General features: G+C 49.0%; 5 protein-coding genes across 5 annotated transcripts; 2 read left to right on the top strand and 3 right to left on the bottom strand.

Annotated features, from left to right (window-relative positions):
- Positions 1 to 1,471: 1,471 nt before the first annotated feature.
- TRVA0_065S00584 (uncharacterized protein) lies at positions 1,472 to 2,431 on the top strand (the record flags this gene model as incomplete). Its single annotated transcript, XM_076687615.1, has 1 exon — positions 1,472 to 2,431. The coding sequence occupies one exon, from the start codon at positions 1,472 to 1,474 to the stop codon at positions 2,429 to 2,431; it is 960 nt and encodes a 319-aa protein (XP_076538174.1).
- On the bottom strand, positions 2,415 to 2,957 carry TRVA0_065S00562 (zinc finger HIT domain-containing protein; the record flags this gene model as incomplete). The annotated part of the gene is made up of 1 exon (XM_076687614.1): positions 2,415 to 2,957. The coding sequence occupies one exon, from the start codon at positions 2,955 to 2,957 to the stop codon at positions 2,415 to 2,417; it is 543 nt and encodes a 180-aa protein (XP_076538173.1).
- An 821-nt stretch (positions 2,958 to 3,778) lies between these two features.
- NMA111 (Nma111p) lies at positions 3,779 to 6,862 on the top strand (the record flags this gene model as incomplete). The annotated part of the gene is made up of 1 exon (XM_076687613.1): positions 3,779 to 6,862. One exon carries the CDS (start codon positions 3,779 to 3,781, stop codon positions 6,860 to 6,862), a length of 3,084 nt encoding a protein of 1,027 aa, XP_076538172.1.
- A 394-nt stretch (positions 6,863 to 7,256) lies between these two features.
- Positions 7,257 to 7,541, bottom strand: MRP35 (mitochondrial 54S ribosomal protein bL35m MRP35; the record flags this gene model as incomplete). The annotated part of the gene is made up of 2 exons (XM_076687612.1): positions 7,257 to 7,397; positions 7,452 to 7,541. 2 exons carry the CDS (start codon positions 7,539 to 7,541, stop codon positions 7,257 to 7,259), a joined length of 231 nt encoding a protein of 76 aa, XP_076538171.1.
- Positions 7,542 to 7,877: 336 nt separating this feature from the next.
- MDM35 (Mdm35p) lies at positions 7,878 to 8,299 on the bottom strand (the record flags this gene model as incomplete). Its single annotated transcript, XM_076687611.1, has 4 exons — positions 7,878 to 7,988; positions 8,040 to 8,090; positions 8,142 to 8,161; positions 8,221 to 8,299. 4 exons carry the CDS (start codon positions 8,297 to 8,299, stop codon positions 7,878 to 7,880), a joined length of 261 nt encoding a protein of 86 aa, XP_076538170.1.
- Positions 8,300 to 10,613: the final 2,314 nt, after the last annotated feature.

Raw genomic sequence — 10,613 nt, 5'->3', positions numbered from 1 at the left:
AAATTAATAGATCGACATCTCTTTGCATTAGAATTAATAATAAGAGACAGATCTGTGCACGTTCAGTCAAGAGAAGATTGACGAAGCTAACAGATCATTTCTTATTAGGCTTACAAGGTATTCAAAAACAACATATATTATAATATTTGAGCATCCGACACGTCGCTATCCTATAGGCTTTACATTAATTGAGTGCCAGTTGGAAGCCACTATCCGTCACAGAGTGAAGGGCCGTACGTTCAAATTTAACTTAAGCCGCGTTCACAAGCCTGCAGGAACGCGTGCATGAGTTTGATCGCGCGACGGAAGATCTAGATGAGATGATTATCCAGGACACATGATATCATACAACAGGTTTCGCAAGGGGTTTCGCCCCGCGCGACTTGCGGTTGTGGAAGATAGGCCAATGCCCTGCTTGCGAAGCGCGGGCTGCGACTCGTCGGACTGATCGGTTCCTCGAACGATGCCCGGGCATACGACTACCAGAATGGCCTTTGCGAAGATCATGCAATTATCGAGCCGTAGTTTCAGCTGGTACAACATATGCCGGCGAAGTATGGTATCCAGGACTGCGATTTTCACAACTTTGACGAGACGGGCTTTATGATAGGTTTGATTCGGCACTCATTAAGGAAAAGAATGCCAGACAAGAGGGAACTTCCGCGACCAAAATTTTTTAGGCGCAATTGAACAGCTTACGACGGAATTTCCGCCAGTATCTCATAAGTTGGATCTTGTGCAAGCTAAGGTACAAGTCCCAGAGGAGCAAACGGTAGAGCGTTAAGAGGACTCGTGTAGGATGGAGGGATTATTAAGATCACATGTAAGGAATTGATGGCCGAAAAGAGTGTGGTTAAGGACGCGTCGAGGAAGAAAACGAGGAGTCATCAAAGCGGCGTCGGACGGGCTTACGGCTCTGTAGCGTCTGTCGCAAGACTGATCATACCTGTAATGCAAGGACATGCCCAGAAGCTGAAGAAATAGCTAGTTTAAGTGATACTACCTGGCGGATTATTTAGATCCCGACAAATGGCTCTCAATACGATTCTGGAGCTTGTGCAAACTGTTACTGAATAATTAAATATATAAGTAATGGTTCTATCAATTCGATTAATGCTATGTCACTCTCTGGTATAAAGAATCTGGCTAGACATTAACATCGCACTTTATGTGGTACGGCTGAAAAAATCAAGGTTTTTTTTTTAAGGCAGTACCAGTAACTGTTATCGATCTGTCAAACAGTTGGTCTACAGCAATTTTTTGGAAACCCATAATTTCCGCGGAATCCTATAATTTGATAATATTTCTCTTAAGTCCACAAATATTCTACAGTGTATGTATCCAGCACCGGTGCTATGGTGATCGATTTGCAACGGTTATCACGGCTCTCGGTGTTATGTAGCGTAGGGCGCGCGAAATTTCCGCCGACTACGCGACAAGACGAACTAGAGATCTGAGTAGTGCGGGTGAGATGAACGAAGTATCGCTGGTTAATACTGCCCTGAACAGGGCTCTTCCAACGTTAGACAAGTTCCCACAGCCGCTGATAGACCAAACTATGGAACTGCTGATGCAATCACGAACGAAGATCAACAACCTCAGGCCCGAGGAAGAACCGGCCAGGCACGCGCTCTGCGCACACTTGGCGATCGAAAAGCTTATGACGAAGCTGTCGCTTCCTACTCCAACCATAAAGCAGGCGCCTGTACCGCAGAAACTATTTTTGCGACTGATAGATATTTTCCGATCAGAGCTATTCCCGGCCGGGTTCGAGTCTCCATTGAAGACCCCATCGCTCAAGCGGACTGCCGCTATATCGGCCGAGGCGAAGTTCTCGCCTGTGCCGTTTAATGAAAGACTGAGGCTGCTGTCTGCGCGATCGCCCCGAAAAGGCTCGTCGCTATCTCCGACGAAGCGATCTCCTACGAAAAAAGAGCGTGATCCAGAAAAACATGACATTACACGGCTATGTGAGGCATTGAGCCTGTCAGAGGAGTCTCAAGGCGCCGTTGAGTACGGCTACATACAATATAGGAACCTGGCGAAGGACAAATGGGGCCTGCTGTGCGGGCTAATCTACGTTATAGTGTCCAAAGCGCAGCCAGAACTGATCCAGGAGAAGTCGCGCAACCGCTTCGAGTTCAAAATAGTGCAGCTGGCTCCAGCACATATCACCGACGACAAGATCTCGGAGTGGATCTCATGGGCGGATAAGATCGCCGGTGACCAGCCGTGGCTGCAAAAGCTTGCTGTCAGGGACTCTGTGGCAATTGGAGGAGGCCCGACCGAGAAAAAACGCAAGCAAGCCAGTGGAATTGGCAACATGGTTACGGCGTCCTTTTCCTTCTGCAATCCGCAACGAGTAAAAGCGCAGAGGGAGTGGGAGCGTGAAATTATGGCCCAAGTCGAGCAGGCTATCCATAAATCTTGAGGCAGCGCGTCTCCCGGTGAGTCGCTTCGCACCTAATCCCGCAATACTTGGCGCCACATCGAACACACGTCACCTTGCCCCAGTACCCGCAGATGGAGCACATTTTGTTAGGAGGGTACTTGGGTTCGTCTGCGGCTCCGTCGCGAAACACTTTTGCATTGGCTGGATCATCGTCGAGGTGATTCTGGAGAGTCTTTTTGGAAGACAGAATTCGTCGTGAGTTGATTGTGGCTCCCACGGCCCTCGCTCCTGTCTTCTTTTGTGCCGCCTCTACTTCAGGCACAAGGTCAATGGGCGGGATGTCTATCTTGGCATCATGGTAGTTTTCTTTTTCGAGCTCGGCTATTCTTCGGGCAATGGCTCTTTGGCGCGACGAAGAGTCGGCAGCAGTTTGGTACACGGTTCGCTTTCGCGATTCGGGGAATCTCGTCGCAAACGCGGGAGCCGCAGCAGCCGCATATCCATAGCTTACAGATGGCTTTATGGTACCTCCCGTACTTCTCCCGAGGTCCTCAATCAGGGGCATGATATATGATCTAGTGTTATATATCCAGGAAGACTACCACTATGTATTACTACAGGCGTAGATGAAAAGCATTTAATCTCGATCATTCTGTCGGAGCTCCGTGCTTACCTAGCGGGGCGGCTTCCACTCTAGTGCTGTCGTAGTTTTACACTGACCTTAAACGGTGGCGAAACGGGAAAAACGGCCATTATAATACCCAAATTTCCCTCCAACAGCCTGTTAATACTACTCTACCGATTTGTTCTTCGCTCACACGATATATACTATTGATATCACCGTGCTATCACAGGTATTCAAGCTTGTATAACGGGAAGGGGAAGGGCCGAGGTGCGGCTGCATTGGTTGGGAATAAGCGCGCTACGAACACCAAAACGAAAATGCAGAGTGAAAAATTTAAATTTCACTACGCAAACCTACTGATATTTGACCAGGGTAGTACTGATTCGCGAGAGAATAGAGGAGAAATTTTCATTTCGCCATCTAAAGCAGATTATTCATTCGGGACTTTTGAAAACCGAGCCCCGATTTGTTTTGTGCCTTTTAATTTGGTATTTTAATATAATACACTTGCATAATCTGCGCGTGTGTGCGTGATAGATATCCACACGCAGTGCTTCCATCCATTGATCTGTAAAAAGAGAACAGTGGGCGTGACTGCTACTATTATTAAAAAACATTAAAAATAAACCATTTCGTCCCTACTTAGAGTTTTCCCAAAGCTCTCGTTCGGGCGGATCGAAGCGCGATTGATTGTTCGGACACCAGGTCTTGTGCATCGGAGACCACTTAGCCTTTTAGCACTCAACCCAAGATATCCAGCGATGAGCGACCGCAAATCAATAATCGGCAACAAGCGGCGTGCGTCGACCTCTCCAGAGTTCACCAATGGCTCTAAGCGCCTTAACAATGGTGAGCAGGAAGTGGCTGCCCCGAGCGGCATCGCCATGCTCGACAGCCAGGAAGAGACATCCAACGGCGACGTGCGAGGTCTGAAGGCCCGCAACTCGATGGAGATTGACCGCGACTCGGACTCGGACACTGTCAACGGCGCAGGAGGCGTCGAAGTCGCATCCTCGGACGACGAAGGTGGATCCATGTTGCGCGAGGCCGTCCCTGTCACGTCTGGCGTCGAATCGGCCGAATGGCAAAAGACCATTGAACGTGTAGTCAAATCCGTCGTATCCGTTCAGTTTGCCAACGTAGTGTCCTTTGATACAGATCCGGCTCTTGTCAGCGAGGCGACCGGTTTCATTGTAGACGCTCAGCGAGGCATCATCATGACAAACCGCCATGTTGTAGGCTCGGGTCCTTTCACCGGTTACGCTGTGTTTGACAATCACGAGGAGTGCGACGTGAAGCCAATTTACCGCGACCCCGTTCACGACTTTGGGTTCCTCCAGTTCGACCCGTCTAAAGTCCGCCACATGAAGATCCAGCAGCTCGAGCTGAAGCCGGAGTTAGCCAAGGTGGGTAGCGAGATCAGAGTTGTGGGTAACGATGCCGGCGAGAAGCTCAGCATCCTGGCCGGCTTCATCTCGCGATTGGACAGAAACGCCCCGGACTACGGCGACTTGACATACAATGACTTCAATACTGAGTATATCCAGGCTGCGGCCAGCGCGTCTGGCGGCTCCAGTGGTTCGCCAGTCGTCAACATTGACGGCAATGTGGTTGCCCTCCAGGCCGGTGGCAGCAACGAGTCTTCTACTGACTTTTTCTTGCCATTGTTTAGGGGCCAGCGGGCGCTCAAGTGCATTCAGCAGGAGATTCCCATCACCCGGGGCACTATCCAAGTCCAGTGGCTTCTAAAACCTTTTGATGAATGCAGACGGCTTGGCCTCAAGGAGGAGCGGGAAAAGGCTGCCAGAGAGCAATTCCCTGACGTCATCGGCCTGCTGGTGGCCGAGACGGTACTTCCTGAAGGCCCTTCGGACGGGTACATTCAAGAAGGTGACACTCTTATCAGCATTGATGGTGAGCCAATCTCCAAGTTTGTGCGGGTAGACGAGATCCTCGACTCCTCTGTGGGCGAAGAGATCGAAGTCGTAGTTGACCGTGGTGGAGAGGAGAAGCGGGCCAAGATAAGGGTGCAGGACCTCCACTCGATCACTCCAGACCGGTATGTTGAGGTTGCTGGAGCCCAATTCAACAACCTGTCGTACCAGATGGCCAGGCTCTATGCTATTCCCGTGCAGGGCGTGCATATCTGCGAGGCAGCTGGCTCTTTCAGACTCGACGGCAGCGAGGCCAGAGGGTGGATCCTGGAAGAGCTCGACGATAAGCCCACGCCGAACTTGGATGCTTTCATCAAGGTTATGGGTGAGATCCCAGACGGCCAGCGGGTGTCGCTCAAGTACCGACATATTCGTGACCTGCACTCAATCAACTACTCTATCACGTATATTGACAGACACTGGAACCCCACATTCAGACTGGCAGTGAGAAACGACAAGACCGGCCTGTGGGATTACACTGACCTTGGAAAACCACTTCCACCAGTTCCAATTGAGCCAAAGACCGCCAAGTTCGTGGATCTAGACATGGGCGGGTCGGAAGTCGGCAAGCTCGTGAGAAGCTTTGTCAAGGTTGCCTCTCTCATGCCAATGCGAATTGAAGGATTCCCGCGTACTCTCAAGGCAGGCTATGGTTTAGTTATTGATGCGGAAAAGGGCTATGTCATTGTGTCGCGTTCGATTGTACCTCACGACCTTGCCCACATCTCCATCACCATAGCCGAGTCTGTCATTGTGCCAGGCAAGGTAATCTTCCTGCATCCGCTGCAGAATTACGCCATTGTGGCGTACGATCCAAAGCTTGTCATCGCCGACATTCAAACTGCCAGGTTGAGCAAGACTCCGCTCAAACAAGGCACACCAGTCACCTTTATGGGCCACAACCACAACCTCCGAGTCGTGGCGACCCAGACCCGTGTAACTGATGTGACTACCGTCACTGTTCCTCCAAATACCGAGGCTCCACGATACAGGGCTATAAATCTTGATGCTATTACTGTCGACACTACAATCAGCAATCAATGTGGCTCGGGCGTGCTTGCTGATGATGATGGCACTGTGCGAGCACTGTGGCTCTCATGCCTCGGTGAACGATCTGCTGACGGGCGGGACCATGAGTACAGACTGGGACTTGATATTTCGTGTGTTGCCGGAGTAGTTGAGATGCTGCGGGAGGGCGAGATGCCGAAGCCACGATTCCTCGACCTTGAAGTCAATGCCATCCAGGTCGTCCAGGCCCGAATCCGGGGTGTCTCTGAGGAATGGATCCGAAAGATCGAAGAGAGCGACTCTGAGAGACACCAGCTGTTTAATGTTATGCGGGTTGCTACTGGCCCCTCCAAGGTGCTTCAAGAAGGTGATATCATTCTGGCCATTGACGGTAAGGTAGTTACCCGAGTTTCCGAGCTTGATGCACTCCAAAACGAACGTGAGCTGGAGGTGACCGTGGTGCGAAATAAGGAAGAGAAGGTTGTTAAGGTGCCGACAATCTCGACGGACGACCTGAATACCGACCGAGTCATCATATGGTGTGGCGCAGTGCTTCACAAGCCGCACCATGCAGTGCGGCAGCAGATCAAGAAGATCCATTCTGGCGTGTACGTGGCAGCCCGAGTACAGGGCTCTCCAGCGTTCCAGTATGCCATTGCCCCTACCAACTTTATTACCCACGTCAACGGCATTGCGACTCCTGACCTTGACAAGTTCTTGGAAGTTGTGACGACGATTCCAGATAACACGTATGTACGACTGCGAATCGTTACCTTTGACAACGTTCCGTTTGCCTGCTCGATTAAGACGAGCTATCACTACTTCCCCACTGGCGAGCTTGCCAAGGAGGACGGCGAATGGAATGGATTCAGCTACAAGGACGGAAAGCGAGTGAAGGAGTAATCATCTGTAATATTTTCATACCAAATTGACTAAATGTATTATATCTTCCGTCTAACGTTAATTGTACTTTTAAGTAACCTACATTACAGTATTTGTTTTTCTACTAGGAGTACTGGGAGACGAACTAAGTAGCACCGGATGATGGTTCTATTACTAGAGGGGTTCGCAGACAATCTAGGTACTCGATGATATTTTACTAAGTTTTAGACGATGTATGCACAGAGGAGGATTGTGTCGGGATATTCTAAATGTTGAGGTGATTGAATGTCTGCTTTCTAACCAGCAGCTAATATTAGAAGAGTCTCTCCACTCGAAACCTTCATAGCTCAATAAATAGACAATCGTGAAATTCATGGTCAATATTGCTATGTACAAAATAGATTAATATGATAAATTAATGGTGTGGGAGCATTCGTCGAAGCTTCTTCAACTGGTTGCCTCGCCGAGTGCCCTTGGCAAGGACAGTGCCATTCAGCTTGTTCAAATTTCGGGACTTGGACCAGCCAACGTTTCCGTGGAGTCGACCGCATTGTTTCTACAGATCATTGTTAGCATGGGTGGATATTCTTCAGCGTAGATTAGCGCATACTCTCTTGAACTGACCACTAGACACCTTTCGCCACCGCTTGGCAGCACCCTGGTGGGTCTTGTAACCTCGAGTCATGAAAGATGCAAGCATGTTAGTGGTTGGAAGCGTCGGCATGAACCGAACCTGCCGGATTGCAGAGAAAATGCCAAACATGGGTGCTATTATTCGAGACGATCTCATTCTGTCGGTTTCGTGGTGTCTTCACTAAAAATTTCAGCGTGCGGCTAAAATTTTATTTCACAAGAATTTAATTTACGCCTCCGTGCATTCTCACTTACCGTCCACGCTGACGATACTCTGGCCCATTGGCAAAAACCTAGCAACAAAAAAAGAAGGATTTATCTCTGAAGGTGCTGGCGAAGAATGTTCAATCCAAATAAATAACTTTGTGGCTATGTTATGTACAATTATAGGCGTGCATGTGCATCAATCCTTCTTACTGTCCTTGTTCTGCTCAAGAACTCCTCCCTTCTCAAATGGAGCATCCTTTCGAGCATCCTCAAGCATAGGCTTGATGCCCTGCTTCTCCAAGGCTTTCTGTGGTACCGACATTAGCATATTCTTTGTGAGCCGAGCAGGCAAACTTACCTCTACACACTGCTGGTAGGCGATCCAAGTCTCCTCGCATTCATTTTGCACCTGAATTTGTTAGAAGCCAACCTTGATGCTGTAATTATCTTCCGGACTTACCGATTTGCCCTTGAGGAATTCTAGAAGAGATCACTTGTTAGCCAGCAATTCGCCTCAACCAGCGACAAAGACAACTTACTCTCACTGTACCACTCATTAAAGCAGTTGTCATACGACTTCTTGAGCTCAGTGCATTCAGGCGCGAAACTGGCAGACATTGCGTTTCCCATATCAAACCTTTGCGGTGCCGGTTATAGGTTCCGGTTTCCAAAGTGAAGTTTTGAACTGTCAGTCCCGGGATAATTATACCGACTTTACACGACCGGCCGCGGCCCCAGACCGAGGAGAACGATAAGGGTCCAAAAGGATGCAATTGAATTTTAAGGGACTACCGGGTAATAAAGACCAGTCCCTGAGTGTAGAGTAGGAGTATGACTATAAATAGATGTTCACTACTCGCTGTTGTGCAAAGGATCGCAAAGCGAGTTTTGTCTAAACGGGTTGATTCTGTCCATCATCCAGCCCGAGACAGCGTTAGTATTATTCCGTTGAGACTCCGTAGGCTTGAGCCAGGAGTATGTAGGTCGCCCAAGGTTGAGGCACCCAGCAAGGCTGCAGTAGTTTGATTCAGGGGGGTAGCTGTAAGATTGGTATGCCTCGACCTTCTCACATACAGCCTTGCAGTCGTTCAATGATTCGTAGGGTCTTACCTGCATACCAGCTTCACTGACAGGAAGAACACCCATATCCCTGTCATCCTCGAGAGCAAAATTGATTTCAGCTGCGTAATTGTTCCACTCTTCAATTTGATCTTGAATGTAGGGCATTACAAAGTCGCGGTACATCCGCCCCCACGATATCTTGTCCCTGAGCTCTTGAGGGTTGCGACTGTTCGTACTCCCACAGCACTTCGATATCATGCGGAGTAAAATGATGGAAGCTCATGATGGGTTGGCAATATTTTTCCGGCATGAACGCGAGGTCCCACACAGGGTTGCCCTGAAACTTGTAGCTCACAGTCGGGTAGTCATACCCTGCGGAAACGAGAATTCCAAGTTTCTCCTTGAGACTTAGTGCCACCATGACATCACCGCAGCAAGTTTCAAATCTCTTCGTACTCGCGGACATACTCCGGGTGCTGGCCACGGTCTGCTCTCCCGCAGCCGTCGACAAGACTACTCCGGATCCTCCATGGGCAAACGGCATGACAGGATCGCCAATAGCAGCCTGCGACCCGAGGTACAGTGGCTTGCTCAGATCAAGGTCATCAAGGTAAGCCATCAAGTTGCCGAAGAGGTAGTACAAATCTCCGTCCATGTACATAAACTAGTCCTATTGAGGCGACACGGAGCAGGCGTGGGCCAGCATGGGGAATCGGTCGAGCTGCCACCCTTCGTTGACGTCGACATCGCCATACTCGGCTATTTTGTGCTCGTCGTGTAGGCACCTGTGTAGTTGGTACTGGTAGAATTAGTCAGACTCGAGGATCTCACGGGAGACGTTTTGGAGCGCGTTTATGACTGTGTGTCCTGCAATCGATCCGGGCGAGTCGGAGTAGATGGCGAAGTTGGGCACTTTTTGCAGGGTTGTGAGGACATGGATGGCCATTCATTCTTTGCCAGAACACATTGTTCCGTCTTTGATCATGACGAAGATCTTGTCACTGTTTCTGGCGTATTGCAGTATGTGCTGTCTGTGAATGTTGCCTGTTCTCCACGTTTCGATTGTTTCGAATTGATCGAGGAGCAACCCAATGCTGTATGCGCTGTTTTCTAGAGCAGCAGTTCTTGCATTGTAGTCTACGTAGGCCAGGTATTCCATGGTAGGAAAGAGTAGATACTATCCCCGCTGCAGCAGAGCCATATGGTGAGCCCTATTCACAGGAGGAACACAACAGCCTCGCGAATGCGCTTCATGGTTAAAAAACTTGAAAATAACCATGCTGACTGTGCTGCTACAACAGAAGGTAGAAAAAAGATATCTGATTGCTGTAGGCCTTTATGTATATTCCTTCGGGATACTATCGAAGGGGGTGGATATCGATCTACTGTGATGGCAATCTGACACTTTTGACCCGCATTACGTACGCCTATCATGCAAAACTCTTAATTATAAACCGTGGAAAGAACTTTTTGGCCGATCTTACTGTAGCACGCAAAAGTTGTGCTAGGTGCAATGACATTATTTCCACCGGACCCACTGTTGGTTCAACAGATCTCGCTTCCTTGCGTCCTACCTACTACACTTACTACTGTACTACTTACTACTTCTTACTTCTACTTACTCCTAATAATACGGCTTGCTATTGCTTACTCCTATTTACTCATTTGTTACTACTCTCTACCCCAATCTCCTGTACCAGGGTACCATTATTGGGCCCCTGCTTCTTCCGCCCTGATTTCACAATGAAATAGAAATTGAATATTAACAAAAACCATGGTACAGTAATACATTACTACAGTTTCAGTAACTTTACTCCTTCTGATTACCATTGGTACATTGCTCCAGTTCTATCACCCATTTTAAAGATCA

Source organism: Trichomonascus vanleenenianus, assembly GCF_965637985.1.
Source record: "Trichomonascus vanleenenianus strain CLIB 3782 genome assembly, contig: TRVA0_065S, whole genome shotgun sequence".
Lineage (NCBI taxonomy): Eukaryota > Fungi > Ascomycota > Dipodascomycetes > Dipodascales > Trichomonascaceae > Blastobotrys > Blastobotrys vanleenenianus.
The sequence above is the reverse complement of the archived record's forward strand: the minus strand, read 5'-3'. Positions and strand labels throughout refer to the sequence as shown.